This window comes from Hirsutella rhossiliensis, assembly GCF_020360975.1.
Source record: "Hirsutella rhossiliensis strain HR02 chromosome Unknown scaffold00005, whole genome shotgun sequence".
Lineage (NCBI taxonomy): Eukaryota > Fungi > Ascomycota > Sordariomycetes > Hypocreales > Ophiocordycipitaceae > Hirsutella > Hirsutella rhossiliensis.
The window spans coordinates 2,751,231-2,767,901 of NW_025408671.1; the positions used below are offsets into that span (position 1 = coordinate 2,751,231).

Consider the following 16,671-nt stretch of genomic DNA (forward strand, 5'->3'; position numbering starts at 1 on the left):
CGTCAGTGCTCAATTCACTGTTCTCACGTCTTCAGCTACGCACCCGAGTGGTCGAGATAAAGCTCACTTGTCGCCCTATCTTGTCCCTGCGCCTGCGCCACGACAACCTCGCCTCGACACGCCGCTTTCTCGCTGCTCGACGTCGATTTGATTCGTGCCTCACTCCGAAGAGTGTGCCCACCCGTCGACTTGGCCTGCTGTTGGTGCCGGGCTGCAATCCTCCGCCAGCTGTTGCGACAACTGGCTTGGAGCGACCCGTCACGTGGCTGCCACTGCCGCCCCCGGAAAGCCCATGACGAATTTTGGCCGCTTCCACTCGTTTCCTGAGTGACGCTCGCAGACAAGTCTCAGGCGGGAGACTCGACCTTCTCAGCTCGCGAAAAATCCCAAATAGCTGCCTTGTGGCTGAGACAGCTGCGCCAACGACATCCCTCGCAAGGGCCACCTTGTTTTTTTTTTCACTCTATTCACATCAGCCTGCTGTCGATTCTAGGCTGGCCCATCATTCGACTCCTTGGCATATGGACGGCACGGGCGCCATGCTCTGCTAAATGCGCCTTATCTCGCATTTGACTGATCTTATCATAGAGACGTCCAAGTTTCCGGGAAGCCGCCACTTCAAGACGCGGACACCATGAGTCTGGACAGGCGAAAATGGAGGAGCTCGTCAGGTCTTGCCATATCGCAGCTGCTACCGGGCCATCGCGATGAATCCGAGAAAAAGCTGCTACCAGAGCCGGTCGAGGGCAGGGCACCCCGAGTTCTCACCAGGGCGTTGCGCTCGCTTAGCAGCTCGTCGATGGACTCGACGGCCTCGAGCTTGCTCAGAAGCTCGTCAACCACGAGACGGCTGCAAAAGTCTCCCTCGACTTCTGGCTCCATGATCGGCCGGCTCCATCGCCGGGTCTCCAGGCGCTCCAACCCCGCCAGCGGTTCTTTTTCCGACCCCCCTGGTAGCCCCATTGTCAACCTGTCACAGCCATTTTCGACCATGGACGTGGTCCAGTACGGCCCTCTCAAAGCAGATATATCGCTTCTGAAAGCACGTTCCGAATACCTGGTGCTGTCAGACCAGTGCCTGGTCAAGTTTGTCAGCGGCGAGGCAGCCAGGAGCGCCTTTCCGCAACTAACCAGAGCCCAAACCCAGGCGCGCGATTCTTCGCCTCACCGTATTCCGCTAGGCAGATCTGCGGCGGGCGAAATTCGGCTGGAGATTCCGCTACACGCAATCGTCGCAGTTTTCGACGAGGATGGCTCGAATGATCGATCTGCGATCGAGATCTGGTGGTTCTCTCAGTGGCCGCGGCTCGGATACTGCAAGGCCCATCTGCACTTTGCTTTGCCCAGGGAGAGGGACGACTGGCTGGCCTCCATCCACCGTGCGTGTAGGGCAAGACTGAGGAAGACGCCGGGAATTTCCCACATACCCGAGAACCTCAAGGCACGTATTAATCACATTGTTCGGGCTACCGAGGGCTCGATAGACGAAGCACCGCAGAACTTGATCTTCCCCGTCGCCAGGCGCGTTTTCGGCCTGTCCCAGAAAGCATCGGCTGCCGACGAAAGCCACGACAACACGGACTCATCTTCTTTCTACTTTGTCATTGGGCCGTGCATGTGCCATCTCATTGAAGTGCTCAAGGCCGATCATTCGACACTCCCGGGTGACCTACGCGTCAAGGCCACCTCATACGGGACCGTAACTCTGACACGATTCAAGGCTTCGGTGGCATCGCATGAGCAGCGGTTTATCATGTGCTTTCGGTAAGCTAAACCCGGCCCATCCGAACAAGCGCTTTCAGACGCCCAGACTGACATTTCCAGCTCGCCCTTTGGCCACGAATCTCGCCTAGATCTCGCCAGCGTGCAGTATCGGCGCATCATCGAGGCCCTGACCAAAGCAGACCGCATACTGAAGCCCATGTGGCCGCAGCACTTCCAACAAGCCATATTCGACATCAAGGGACTTCCGCCGCCTCTTCAGCTTACCTCTGGGAACGATCTTGGCGGCCTCAAGAGGAGCCTGCAGGCGTATTGCGCAGCCTACCAGGTTCGGGTCCCGGAGTGGAAGATTGAGTGGAGCACACCTCCACAGCCGGCATTTCGGCTGCTGCCACTCGAGGGCGAGTCGTACTCGTCCTTGCAGCTTCTCGCGGTGTTCCGGGCCTTGCGATACAATAGCTTCTTCAAGGCGATATCCTTCCGCGGCGTCGACTTGTCCCCACTCACTGGCAAGAACGATTGTTCCCAATACGGGGACGCCGTGGCATACAGGTCGTTGAACGGTGAGACCCCCCTCTCGCCTGTCCGAATATTGTTTGTGTTGGGTGCTGATTCGAGACAGGTTTGAGCATATCTGAAGACCACCATGAGGTTCTTCTGCAGGCTCCCATTTTGGGACAAGAAATGCACGCCTTGACATTTGCGTCTGAGTCTATCCGGAGTATCGACTTGAATAACGTTCTCGGACTGCAGATTGCAGACCGGAGGCAGAGTCGACTGAAGTGCGATCTTGGCAGTCTCCGCACGATGAGCTCTGAGCTGCTGCGCCCTATGATGATGCTCTGGCGAGAGCAGTTGTGCGCTTGCCACAGCGTGTCGCTGTCCGGCAACCCGCTGGCTCTGCCAGACGTGGATGAGTTTGGTAAGTCAACCTGGGCCAAGCATTGATGTGGCGACTCTCCTTCTGACACATGCTGCAGCCAATATCCTGGTGCTCGATCACGTGCATTTCAAGAAACTCGACTTGGCGAGGTGCGCTTTGGGGGATGCTGGGCTATCCAAACTGTGGCCGGGGCTCGCGGGCCAGGCTCACTCCTTGGAATGGCTCGACACATCCGATAACCATGGTGTCGTCAGGTTTGAGATGATGCAAAACACACTACGGCAGCTGAAAAGGATCACGAAGCTCAACATCGCTGGAAATACACGTATTACGTCGGACGAATCTCTGTTTGACGAGGCGATTATCGGCTCGTGGGCACTGCAGGACATCGACCTTTCTGGGATTGCGGTACGTGAGACCAACTTTTGTGGATGGAAGCCGTGGCTAACAGCCAGGTAGCTCAACGACAAGACGATCGATGTGCTGGCGGCATACCTTCGTACGCAGCAGTCTCACGGCCTCCGTGTCATGCGGCTCAATAGCTGCGGCCTCACGGGAAGGCAAATATCACGCCTGTTTCGTGCAATGGGCCAAGCAAGACGCGTGACGGTTCACCTGAACGCCAATCGACTAGACGAGGGCATTGATGACTTGTGCCGGGCCGTAGCCTGTGGCTTTGCCCCCTGGAGTCTTTTCCTGCAGATGGTCGAATTTGCGCTGGAAACGAATTATGTCAAGCTCCTGCGCGCCCTGACTGTCAACAAGACGATTGAGTGTCTGAGCCTGGCGGGCATGGCCATGGCAGATGCGGCGAGTAGCACAGCTTGCCAGGCCATTGCGGATTTCCTCTCCAAGAACAACAAGGTCCGCTTCCTGGACATCTCGGGCTACGACTCCAAGCTCGACGAGGGACGATTGGGCAGGGGGTTTGCCGGGGCCCTGAGCGGCATGAAGTCCAATACACGGATCGAACACCTTCGAGTTCGCAGCCAAATGCTCAACGCCAACATTGGAGATCTCGCCGAAGCCATCTCGGCCAACAAAACCCTACATACGCTGGACTGCGAGGGCAACGACTTTAACCTGTCTAATATGCGGCATCTCATTAAACATCTCGAGGACAATTCCACGATCCGTCAATTCTCGGCCTTCTCCGATCAAGAGCTGTCTCGTACGATTCGAAAGTCGATGCACACTGCGGGCACGGCGCTGCCGTTGCGTCGTGCATCAGTGATATCGAGGTTTAGACATGAAAAGCCCCAAAACGGGTCTGGGACGCCGCTGGTGCAGCAGCTCAAGGACGAATGGGACGGCGCGGTGGCAGACCTGGAGCGCCTCCTGAGGAAGAATCGGGAGGCGTTTGCGGAGAGCGAGGACGACGATGCTGATTTTGCCTCTCATGGGCAGTGGAGGGGCAGCGACGCTGAGTGTGATTTCTCGTTGGCGTTTGGAGGACTGGCTCGCACGGAGTGGGAGTGCTGGAGAGCCAGGGGTTGCCAAGGCTCAGCGTCTCCGCAGCGACGGCCGGTCTCCGAGTTGGTAACGCCAGCAGGCGGCGATGGGGTAAGAGAGGCGGTCGGGCGGCCGTCCTCAACCATTTCAAGCGACGTTGCTATAAGCCCTTCGACGGACGGTGCGAGTACGGCGGACATGCCGAGCCCACCAGAGCTAGAGAGCCCTCCGGACAGAGAATACAGCCTCGGGGACGGCCTCAACACAATCACGGTTATCGACGAGGCGCGCGACAGCAACTACACCTTTTGCGAGGGATTCGACGTCGACGGCGGCTTACAGATAAAGAGATACCGACGCTATTTGGATACCACCCCGAGCTGTATCGAGGAAGAAGAGGGGGGCGGAGCGGGCGAGGGCGCTGCCTGAGGGGAGTTGAAGATGATTTGCATCTTTCAGATTCGTACACGGCCATGTCTTGACTGGAGTTTGGGACGTTCGCTGGACACGCGGAGCGACTGTTTGGCTCGATACCCCGGTTTTATCATTTCTTTTGTCGTCTGTAACGAACATGTAGTATTTGGCATATGCGATTAACTCAAGTGTTGGTTGTGTTTAGAGGCTGCGGTGACAGGTTGCCGCGGGCATTGGTGTTAGCGTGCTAGACCTCACGAGCCGAGTCGGTGACCGTACTCTGGCAGTCCAGAAGCAAACCACGCAATTACTTTGCGGGCGAAGAGTTGCATCTCCCGAGGGATACGGCTTTTGTGATGGTCTGGGAGTGTACTGTTCGGAGTTTGTGAGAAACGAAGTACCAGGTCGTAATTGTACTTGCACGGTGAAGCCACCAAAGCATGCCGGGCCTGGCGGTGCGCTGACTCAGCTCAAAGCGGTGCCGGCTCGGTGCCCTCGGCGCTTACGCAAATGCCCTAGCTTCCTGTACAAGGTACCTCGGGCGCCATGATACCCTAGCGGGAGACGGAGGTAGGGACAGGAACGCAGCCCAGCCGCCTCGTTCTCGCTGCACCAAGGCATCTGTCCATCTGCCCGGCGAAAACTTTGCGAGAGCTTCGCCATCCATCATCAACAGCCGCCTCGCCTGCGGCGAAGCCTCGCGTCAGAGTCCTTTTCAGGGTTCCCACTCGAGCACACCGTGCTTCATTGGTCGCGTTTCCTACTCCACGACGGCCCCTTAACTGCAGAGCATCGAAGCGGCCAGCCCCCTCTCCCCCACTACGATCTCGATCCCCTGACGAGGGCATACCATCTCCGGCCGCTGCACAGACGCTGCATCGACCTGAAGGGGGTGCCGCGGCGATGTACTCCAACTCGAGTGCCTTCTTGGGGGGCAATAGCCAGCGCCCAGGTGGCCAGCAGTATGGCGGATCCCCTCTCAACAACGGCATGGCTGGAGGTCAGCAGCAGCAGAGTCCATTTGCACCGCAGCCGACCGGTTTCGGCCAGCCAAACTTGCAACAGCAATATACCGGCTACCCGATGCAAGCTCAGCCTACAGGCATGCCGATGCAAGCCCAGCCCACGGGCATGCCGCAGCAACCCTTCCAGCAGCAGCAGTACACAGGATATCCAGGCCAAGCTCAGCAGACGCAGCAGAGCTTCCAGAACCCCATGCCCTCGATCCCGCCGCAGTTCCAACAGCAGTTTCAACAACAACAGCAGCAGCAGCAGCAGCAGCCGCCGCCGCCGCCTCCGGGACCGCCACTGTCGCAGTCCAATACGTTCTCGTCCTTGCCACAACAGTCATCGGGACCTCCGCAGCCGCCTGCTCCGATGAAGCCGCAGCCGACTGGATTCACCGAGATGGCGGCGTCATTCCAGACTGGGGCCGCGGCCAGGACCCCAGACCGCCCGACCGAGACCAAGATGACAAACAAAATCCCCAACATCAGGCTGTCATTCATCACGGCGCAAGACCAGGCCAAATTTGAAACGCTGTTCAAGTCTGCCGTGGGGGATAATTCGACAACAATGTCGGGAGACAAGGCACGGGATCTTTTGCTCCGCTCGCGCCTCGACGGCGACTCGCTGTCCCAAATATGGTGAGATCACTCTCGGGCAAGGACGCTGTGCAGCTCCGACGAGTCGTTAACCAGAGCCATCACAGGACCCTGGCGGACACAACACGGGCTGGCCAACTCTACTTTCCCGAATTTGCCCTCGCCATGTATTTGTGCAATTTGAAGCTAACGGGAAAGACTTTGCCCCCTTCTCTGCCAGAACACATCAAAAACGAAGTCTCGAGCATGGTCGACATCATTGGGTTTAGTGTGGTTGAGGCTCAGGCGAATCATACATCGCAGAATGCCTCCCAGCCTACCATCCAGCAGCCACAGCCCCAGCCATCAAGCTCTCAGCTGCTCCAGTCCCAGATGACGGGCTTTCCAGGGCATCAAAATGGCTTCGGAGCCCAGCCGCAAGGAATGCAACAGTCCCAGCCGACGGGATTTCCTGCAATGCAGGCTGCGCAGCCCACTGGCTTCCAGGGGTTGCGGCCCTCGATGCCGCCCATGCCCACTGGCTTCGGCCAGTCCCTGTCGCCAAATACAGGCGGCGGTCTGGGCATGGCTGCTTCTCTCAATGCCCAACCAACCGGCCGCCCGGGCCAATGGGGCCTCGTCAACGCCCCTGCCTCTGGATTGCCCAATATCGACGCATTGCAGGCCAGGATGATGCCCCAGCAAGGCCGCGAGGGCGGCTCGTACACCACGCAGGGTCTTCAGGGTAACGCCGTCATTCCATGGGCCATCACGAAGGAAGAGAAGACCCGGTACGATGCCTTGTTCAGGGCCTGGGATGGATTTGGGAAAGGGCATATCGGAGGCGACCAAGCGATTGAGATTTTTGGTCAAAGTGGTCTTGAAAAGCCTGATCTCGAAAGGGTCTGGACCCTATCGGACAATGGCAACAAGGGCCGTCTTGATCTGGACGAGTTCGCCGTTGCCATGCACTTGATTTACCGGAAGCTCAACGGCTATCCTCTGCCTAACGCTCTTCCCCCAGAGCTCGTCCCTCCTTCGACTCGCAACTTTAGCCAATCTATTGGCACGCTCAAGTCAATGTTGCACCAAGAGTCCGACTTCCGCAAGAGCTCTGGAGCAGCGCTGCTGCCCCAGAAGACTGGCGTCAGCTATATGAAGAACCGGTCCTTTAGGGGAGATAGTGGTGTAGCGTCTGCTGGACGCAAGGATGCAACTGTCTTCCGCAATGATGATGAGGACTTTGGATACAGGTCCAGCGCCCGGCGCAGGCTAGGCAACAGCTCTCCACGACCTGCCTCTCCGGCTTCCGTGGGATCAAACGATGATATGACGCTGGATCAGCTTCGCAAGAAGATCAAGGAGAAGCAGGTCCTACTGGACGCCATGGACTTCGCCGACGAGAAGAACAATGAAGAAGACGATATCCTGGATAGACGCGATCGCCGAGAAGCAGAAGAGCTCTACAGACGCATCAGACGTATGCAGAACGATATTGACGCCCACCCCGACGCTGCTGTGACGAGCGGCGACTCTGATGCAGAACGGCGTGCATTGAAGCGCCAGCTCCAGAATCTTACGGATAAGGTACCGGAGCTTGCATCTCAAGTTCGCAGGACCGAGAAGGCCATTATGGAGGCACGACTGGAGCTCTTCCGTCTCAAGGACGCCAAGGCCCATCCGGGCAGCGGCACTACGATTGTAGGTACCGGCGCTGGCGGAGCCGTGACGGAGTCAGACCGGCTCAAGGCTCGAGCCAAGGCCATGATGCAACAACGAACAGCCGCTTTGACGGGCAAGAAGATTGACGTTGGGTCTGAAGACCTCGATGCCCCCAAGCGTCTTGAAGAAGAAACCATTGGTGCGAAGAGTGAGAAGGAGAGTAACGAGAGCATGGTCCGCGATGTCGAGGAAAGTGTCCGCGACTTTGCTCGAAGTATTGAAGACAGCCTTAAAGAGGGCGGCAAAGACAATACCAGCGAGCACGAGCGGCGGCGCTGGGAAGATGGCCTTGGCGTCGAGGATGAGGTTCGGGACTTCATCTTCGATCTCCAGCGTGAGAGTCGCGCGTCTCGTCTACGCTCCCAAGACAAGCGCGTTGCCCGACCTGCGGCTCCTGCTGAAGAAGCGCGTCCAGAGAGAGTTGACAGCCCGCGAGTTGAGAGTCCTGCCCCGACACCCCAGACCACGACCCCCGCCGCTGCTGGTGGATCGTACGCGTCGTACAAAACGCCCGAGGAGCGCGCGGCATTTATCAAGCAACAGGCCGAACAGAGAATGGCTGAGCGTTTGGCTGCTCTGGGAATCAAGGCCCCATCAAAACTGGGGGAGAGCGCAGCGCAGCGCGCAGATCGTGAGAGGTCTGAGCGAGCTGCCAAGCTTCGACAAGCCGAAGAGGAAGACGCTCGCAGGGAGACCGAACGCCAGGCGCGTCTGGCCGAGGAACAGGGCGTGCCGCCCCCGGCGTCCGAATCCCCCAAAGCTGGAACTAGAAAGCCTCCACCGCCGCCCACGAGGAAGGGTGTTAAGCCCGAAATCGATGCCGCTAAGAAGTCGGAAGAAGAACAGGCCGCCCGAGCCGCCGAGGAGCGAAGGCTAGCCGAAGAACACGAGCAACAGCAGCGCGAGACGCAGGAGATGGAGTGAGTAGAACAAGTTCCAAAACATGACCATCTGTGTTGAACTAACATGTGGCGACAGGGAAACCGCCAAAGAGGAGGAAGACGAGTTTGAAAAGGAACAGCAGGCGACCGCGGCTCGCCTGAAAACCCTTGAGGAGCAGGTTCAGCAGGGCAAGCTGCGGAAGGAGGAAGAGAAGAAGAAGAAGAAGGCGGCGCTGGCGGAGGCGAAGGAAAAAGAGCCCAAGATGGCTGCCAGACGAGCGGAAATCGAGGCCGCGAAGCAGCGGGAACTAGAGCTGCAACGTCAACTCGAGTCTATGAACGATGACAGCTCCTCTTCCGACGACGAGGGTCCGAAGCAGATCACGCCCCAGGCCTCGACACCGACTCTGGGCAGCAGCCAGATAAGCCAGCAGGAACCCGAGCAGAAACCCAGCCCCCCTCCAGCGGCAGCGCCCGCGATATTCCCTCCGCCCCCGGCGGTCGTCACCTCGCCGCCATCCGAGACGGAGAGCAAGAATCCATATTTCAAGATGATGTCCCACTCTTGCGAGGCAACAGCAGCCCCCGCGGTACCGTCAGACAGCGCTCCAGCGGCGCCGCCTCCACCAGATCCCTCGACGAATCCTTTCCATCGCATGGCTCAGGAGAATAGGGCGGCCCCGGCGCCCACCGGCCCAATCACTAGGAGGCGAGCGGACTCGGATGACTGGGGCTCGAGCAAGGAGGACGACGACGAGGACTCGGACGACGACCGTCCCGGCGGCGGCAACGCTGCTCAGCTTGCCTCCATTCTGTTTGGCACCATGGCGCCTCCGCGGCCGCTTTCGGCCGCCGGCAGGGACTCGCCGGCACCTGCGACCGATACCCCTATTGCACCTCCTCCGCCGCCGCCGATGCCGAGTTCCGATGCTCCGGCCGATTCCCCTCCGCCACCGCCTCCGCCGCCGGCTCCAATGCCAGAGAGCGAGGAGCCTGCATCGCCGCTTCCGCCGCCCCCGACGGCGCCTTCAGGGGCGCCGCCGCCTCCGCCACCGCCGCCGCCTCCAGCTTCAGGCGCTCCTCCGCCTCCGCCTCCGCCGCCGCCTCCAGGTGCGGGGGCTCCTCCGCCTCCCCCGATGCCCAATGTCGGTGGACCGCCGCCTCCTCCCCCACCGCCTCCCGGCGGTGCTCCAGCGGCTCTCCCAACGGGCGGACGTCCCTCGGGATTCTTGAGTGAAATTCAAGTGGGCAAATCGCTCAAGAAGACGGCGACCAACGACAAGAGCGGGGCGTCTGTGTCTGGTCGGGTGCTGGACTAGACGAAATTAGGGCGAGGCGAGGGACGGGCCTGGCTGGGTCGCCCTTGGCCTGTCCATGTCTAGGATGAAGTCAGCGGAGACGGTTCGCAAGGTTGTCATGCTGAGCAGTCGGCATGATTGTGTAATTTCGATTGCGGTATATCAAAAAATCCGGTCTTGAACAATTTTAGGCCGGTGAACGTACAGTCCCAGCCCCCACCTGTGTCTCCGAAGTCCCCTCTTTAAGGTTCTTTGGTAGAGGAAGTTGCGGGTCGAGATCAAGATTGGGCTTGGATGGGGAGACGACGGCGGAGCTGGAGTCGCTGGGCGGAAGACGGGAGTGTCGGGGGCACGGATGCACGGCAATGACGGTAGTTCGTGCCTGGACCAGAAGTCTGTTGGCCGTGCGTAAAAAAAAGAAAAAAGAGGTCTGGGCTTAGCTATTCAACGGCGACTGCCTGGAGTCCCGGCCGAAGCAGGCCGGGGTCGGGAGGGACACGCGGCGCACGGCGGGCCGAGGATGCAGCTGAGACTATTTTCCTCTCTTGAACCTATTCAATACGGGCGCTCGGAGCGGAGGAAGCGCATAGCTGGAAGATCAGACGAGCGGCAGGCGGGCAGGCATCTCGTGTGAATCGGCATGGGAGGGAGCATGAAAGTTCATGCTGGGCAGCAACGCACGAGCCGTGGAGACTTACGATTTTACTTTTTTTTTTTTTTGCGGAGAACCGGGGACGGGAAGGGATGCCTAGATAGACAAGAAGAAAAGAGAAGGGAAATACGAGATGGCATCTGTCGTGGCAGTTCCGTGGTTGGCGATGGGGTCCTGGGTCCCTAGGCGCGCACGTGTGCGGCGGATCCATGCATGGCTGCTAACCAGGACCACGGTAGTTTGAGAGGGAGGATACCGGTACTCTTTTTGACCCAGATTGCACGGTTGATGCCACGATGGGCCGGGCGTGTTGGCGGAGCTTTGGCCCTGTTTCTGTGCCTGATAGCCGACGGCTTGGCTTCGGGACAGAAGCAGGGAAGAAAGCGATCGGCCCAGCCAGGGGTGATGCTTGTTGGGTTTCTTAATGGCGCACTTGGACTTCTTCTTTCTTTCGGTCTTTCGGGGCAGAGTGTCGTCATGTGAGAGAGGATGATGGATGGTTGAGTTGAGAGAATGCAGAGAGAGACATGGACCCTCTGCATGCCAGGAGGCTCAGAGTCAAGCGAGAGATGTACCGAGACAGCCCGGGCGGCGGGCCTTTGAGAAGCAGGAGGGGCCGGCCACCTTTTCCCGGCAGCGCTGGCATTTGGCGTGGAATACTGGTCTACTGTACTGTACAGTCAAGTAAGTTAGAGGCGGACTGGGCTGTACAGTCAAGTAGAGGTGGATTGGGCATGGCCGATGATGCATCATGACGACTTGACAAGTAGTAGCAAGCGGATTAACGATGCACCACCCTGTTTTAGCAGCTGCGGCAGCCGTGGCGCGCGCCTATGGATGTACCTCGCGGTACTTCTGATAGCCGGGAAAAAAACGAGGCCCCATGATTGGCGGGCAAGTCGCGTCGGCAAAGGTAAACAAAAGAAAAGAGAAGAAAAAAAAGCGCGTCTCGGACGCGTCGGGCTGTTCGGCTCAACCTCATAGAGAGAGAGAGAGAGGCTCTGCGGGTTGGTTAGGAGCGAGAATCAAGAAGAGAGACAGGCAGCGAATGTGTGTGCTTGCGTGTGTGTGCGTGTGTGGAAGAGAGACACGGAGATGGGCTATTCGCTCTCGGATAATCCAATTCATTCGTCGTACAAGCAAGCAGTGCCGTACAATGAATGACGCACGCCCCTCCATTCCCTCCCTCGAGTTCCGCCTCCCTCGCATCGCAAAAGTCTAATGAGCCCACGGACATGAACGTCTTTTTGGCTCGTAATTGCCGGCGGCGGCGCCCTTGCGTCGCCTGTGTGCCGACCGCTGTTCCAGCAGAGTCAAAAGCAACGATGAGGATGGGCAGAGAAAAGCAAGCAAGACCGGGCTTATACTGTACTGTACGACGTCGATGAACCCTGTGGCTTCCCCAGACGAGATCCGAGAACAAAGGACTGTTGGGCCGTGTCTGAGATGGCGGCTGCGAGAGGAACTGGACAGGGGACTCCAAAAGACGGATGGATTCCTTCCGTCTTTTGGAGACGAGCTTTCTCTTGTTTCTTGTCTGCAACGAGCGGGCCGGCACGACGTGCGCAATCGAGGGGAAGGAAGCCATGGGGATTGCAGATTTGTCGCCATGCATCGCCATGCATCCTGTACTTTACTGTACTTGACTATCCTCTACAGTACGGACATAGAACTTGTGGATGGACATGACTTGGCCAAGGGCATGTTGCATGCAAGCTACCTCAAGGTAGGTAGGTAGGGACTGTACAGTACGTTGGGTGCGCAAGGCATCCGCAAATGTGGCTGCGAGAAGGACAAAGGAAGAAGAAGCATGACGATGGCGATGATGATCGCATGTGGTTGGTCCATGTCTCTGTCCATGGCAAGACTTCGGACGCGTCGGGTCCATCCTCGGCGGCGGCCACGACGAGCCGGAGGGTCGATGGTGGATGCATGAAAGACACCATCTCGTCGTCCCATTCCGAGACCCCGCTCTGCCATGGACCATGGACGGACGGAAGGATGGATGGATGGATGGATGGATGGATGGACGGACGTCCAACGGGTCCAACCGGGGGTGGGCTTCTCTCTCTCTCTCTCTCTCTCTCTCTCTCTCTCTCTGTGTCTGTGTCTGTGTCTGTGTGTTTCTCTCCCCCTCTCGCTCTCATAATAGGTATCCAGAGAGAGACGGTTGTACTGTAGAGCTCACCACACTGAGCATTTCTCAGCAACCACCAGGCGAGAGACAAAACCCCCCCCCCCTCGCATGCACGCACTTGAAGCAGCAGAGACTCTCCCCCCCTCCACCCCGGTCGTATCAGCCCAAAAGACGATTGTTCGTCCAATCCAATCCAATCAGCCCCAACACCCTCACACGCCCCCCCCCCCCGTCGGCGCTCCACTCGGCCGCGCTCGAGGGTCGACGACTCGAGGACTTTTACCGCTGCAGAGCAAAGTACCTTTGCACTCTGCAGACACTGTACGGTACTCTTCCTGCCTGCCGAGCCGTGTGCTTTCTCCACACTCTCTCTCTCCCTCCCTCTCTCTCGTCTCTCTGGCACGCGCGCTCTCGCTCTCTCCCTTGACATCTGCAGTCGCCCATTCATCTCCTCCGACTCCCCTCTCCTCCGTCCGACTCTCTTCCCCTCTTCTCTTCCTCCTCACCTCGGACCCGTCCTACCTCTGCATACGCGCTCGCCCGCCTCGCCGCGCACCAGACGGCCCTCGAGCGTTGGCCATCGCCGATATAGCCTTTCCAACAGCTTCGCGCATTGAACGCCGTCCATCTCTACCGTCCGCAGCCCACCGCCATTTCCCCCGCCTGGCATATTCCTTCATCATCCTCGGCCGGCCACCCCCCAGCACCAGCCCCAGTAGTGACGCCCTGCATTCACCTGCCCCACAGTCATTAAAAGCGGTACACTCTTTTCGTCCAGGTAGGCCCAAGTTTGCCATTTGTCTGTCTTTGGTCATCTCCCTGCTTGTCGTGCGAGCACATGCATGCAACAGCGGCATCTGGGGACATCAAAAACCCCCGGGCTCCGCCCTCGTTGGACTGCGACACCCACCACCCACCACCACTTTGACCGTCATCACCATCACCACCACCACCACTGACCTATGCGACTGACAACTCGGACAGAAATAATTGCCGTCCTTTGCCCTCGCTCGCCGTCGGCGCCAGCCCTCGCTCTCGGGCTCGCTCGCCCTGGCCGCCATGGCCAAACCAATCCATTTCCCCGGCCCACATGAGCCCGTACACATCTTCCAGGACGACTTCTTCGAGCGACAGGCGCCCATGACCTGCCACGCGCCCATGCCCGCCATCACAAAGCCCGCCCGTCGCCCTCTGAGCAGCTCTAGCTCAAACGTCATCCTCAACCCTCCCTACGCGTCCCACGCCAATTACTCTCCCCACAAGACCAACTCGTCGTCTCCTCGCTCCCCCCTCAAGTCCTCCAACGGCAGCAAGCTGAACATGGTGTCCATGGCTCCCCCCATGGGCAAGGGGCCCACGACCGACTCCCTCCAAAAGCGACCCCATCTCTCAAAGTTCAAGACGGCTGCCGCCCAACGCTCTGCCTCCGCCCCGAGTATCCATTTCGGCAAGGAAAACGTCCACCCGCAAATCTTTCCTGCGCCCCCCACCATCAATCTATCCCTCGAAAACTACTACCAAAAGCCCAACGGCAAGCGCGGCCTGATGGACGCCGCCCCCATCAAGGACGCGAGATCGGCCAAGAAGACAAAGACGGACGACGCCACTCTCCCGCCCCACGACTCTTTCCCGCCCACCCAAGACGACGGCACCAAGCCCCCTCACAGCTACGCCCAGCTCATCGGCATGGCTATTCTCCGATCCCCCCTGCGCAGATTGACCCTCGCCCAGATCTACAAATGGATCAGCGACAACTATTCGTTTTACAACCCCAATGACGCTGGCTGGCAAAACAGCATCCGGCACAACCTGAGCCTCCACAAAAACTTCATCAAGATTGAGCGGCCCAAGGACGACCCGGGCAAGGGCAACTACTGGGGAATCGAGCCGGGCACAGAGTTCCAGTTCCTCAAGGAAAAGCCCAGTCGGAAGTCGGCACCCACGGCCGAGAACATCCCCGTCATGTCGACGCGCTTGGAGCCTTCCAGGCCCGCCACGGCCCCCGTGCAGGAGCCGACGCTGCCTCCCCCGGCCCCCATGCACCACTGCAGCCTCCCGCCCCTGCCCACGTCCCAGGCCACCATGTCGATGCCCCTGGAGCTATCCTCGGACGCCACCATTCCCATCTCCGACAACGCCCCGCACGACGAGCCGGCGGATAAGTCGGCCGAGCACGAGCTGCCCGTCGAGTCGTCGCTCTACTCGCCCCTGCCCGCCAACATGCACTCGTCGCCCCCTGTTTCCAGGAACCTGGAGAGGCGCAGCGGCACCCCGCCATCTGCCGCCCGCAACCCAGGCTCGTCGGCGACGCGCTCCCACAAGCGCAGGTTCGCGTCCATGGACGACAGCGGCTACATCTCTTCGCTCGAGTCGTCCGTCATGCGCCCGAACCAGAAAGCGCTCTTGCTCACCTCGGAGGCTGACCGGCCCCGCATCAAGCGCGGCCGCGCCGAAGAGGAGATTGCGCGCCTGCGCGGATCCTCTCCCTTCAGCCCGACCAAGTCGCGCTCGCTCTCGACCTACGGCCCTGTCTCTTCTTCGCCGCTGCGTCAGGCCAACGAGCACCAGATGCTGCCACCACTGACGCCCGTCATCAAAATGAAGCCTCCTGTCCGGCCTCCTCCCTCGGCCTCCCCCAACACCAACCTCCGCATCCATCGCGACAAGGTGCGCAACATGCTGCAGTCCCCTCTCCGCCGGGTCACTGGAGTCGGCGAAGATTGCATCCCCTGGAGTCCCGCCTTCAACCTGGACGATGCACTCTACGCCTTCGACGACGCGGCCACGACCACGACCGACTTCGACATCTTCCAGGACATGACGTCGGTGGATGACACCATGTTTCCGGGCATGAACCCTCTGGACACGGGATCGCCCATCAAGCGCTCCGCCAAGCGCGCCCGATGGGACCGGTCGGTGTCCACGTCTGCCCTCACGGACATTACCAACTCGGGAAAGAAGAAGCCAGCGGCCTATGTGCCGTTGCTCAAGTTTGCTGAGCAATCACCTTCTCAGTTCCTGGAAACGCCAAGCAAGGCGTTTGAGGGCCTCGGGTCACCCTCGAAGCTCTTTGGCGAGTCGCCCCTCCGCAATCCCTCGCCAAGCAGGTTCATGCTCGACCTGCCCGGCGACGGCGACTGGCCCAGCCTGGCCATGGACCCTAACGACTTCATGTCTCATGATGTTTCCGGCGGCTCCGACTTTTCTGGACTGGACATCTTGCAGGGGTTCGAAAAGATTGGCTCCAACGCTCCGGCTTTCAAGCAGCCTAAGATTCCCAAACCCGCCATGGGGCGAAGCTACACGACGAGATTTTAGGCGAAAACAGAAGGCAGCAGAGAAACGGGGGAAACAAGGAAGCGTTCATCACGGGGCAAGCGAGACCCCCTCAATGGAGCGAGCATGCATCTTAATGACTTAATGACTCTGATGAGAGGAAGACACTCATGGAGACGTCACGAGCTTGCAGCTGAGCTTGTGCTCGGCGGTTGCAATAGAGAAAGAGGGCCCAAGGCTTGGCGGAGACAGCGTTCTCAACCCACAGCTCCACGGCGGGCTTTTTTCGCTGACGATAACGTACACGGAGTATATGAGCGTGCTGTCACAGGATTTGACAAGGGAGGGAAACGAGGTTGATTTGGCTCGGACACGGGGTTTGGCTTTTCTTCTTTTTTGGCCTGTACGCTTTGGTCGCCCGGAGTCTGGATTTGACCGCCGAGGGCTTTGTTGGATACTGTACGTGTTTGAATCGGGTTCGCGTCGGGGTTTGGATGGCCGGACCGGTTAGGCCAGAAACGGGGTATTCAGCGCCGTGCCTTGGGGGCACGTTGAGACAGCATAAACGAAATTGACTTGTCGCCATAACTTTGACTATCCGTGAGTTGGTGATGAGCAGTGTGCGAGACAAGTCGGCGATGTGAGGATGTA

The 16,671-nt window shown here is 59.1% G+C and overlaps 3 protein-coding genes across 3 annotated transcripts; all 3 read left to right on the forward strand.

The window, feature by feature from the left end:
* Positions 1-634: 634 nt before the first annotated feature.
* Positions 635-4,486, forward strand: HRG_05562 (leucine rich repeat protein; the record flags this gene model as incomplete). The annotated part of the gene is made up of 9 exons (XM_044864033.1): positions 635-1,305; positions 1,390-1,764; positions 1,825-2,285; positions 2,345-2,644; positions 2,703-2,754; positions 2,860-3,013; positions 3,065-4,034; positions 4,096-4,144; positions 4,210-4,486. 9 exons carry the CDS (start codon positions 635-637, stop codon positions 4,484-4,486), a joined length of 3,309 nt encoding a protein of 1,102 aa, XP_044720565.1.
* An 888-nt stretch (positions 4,487-5,374) lies between these two features.
* HRG_05563 (cytoskeletal-regulatory complex EF hand domain-containing protein) lies at positions 5,375-9,976 on the forward strand (the record flags this gene model as incomplete). Its single annotated transcript, XM_044864034.1, has 7 exons — positions 5,375-6,117; positions 6,183-7,200; positions 7,264-8,181; positions 8,239-8,301; positions 8,365-8,696; positions 8,755-9,767; positions 9,852-9,976. The coding sequence occupies 7 exons, from the start codon at positions 5,375-5,377 to the stop codon at positions 9,974-9,976; spliced, it is 4,212 nt and encodes a 1,403-aa protein (XP_044720566.1).
* A 3,827-nt stretch (positions 9,977-13,803) lies between these two features.
* On the forward strand, positions 13,804-16,062 carry HRG_05564 (forkhead domain-containing protein; the record flags this gene model as incomplete). The annotated part of the gene is made up of 2 exons (XM_044864035.1): positions 13,804-14,675; positions 14,733-16,062. The coding sequence occupies 2 exons, from the start codon at positions 13,804-13,806 to the stop codon at positions 16,060-16,062; spliced, it is 2,202 nt and encodes a 733-aa protein (XP_044720567.1).
* Positions 16,063-16,671: the final 609 nt, after the last annotated feature.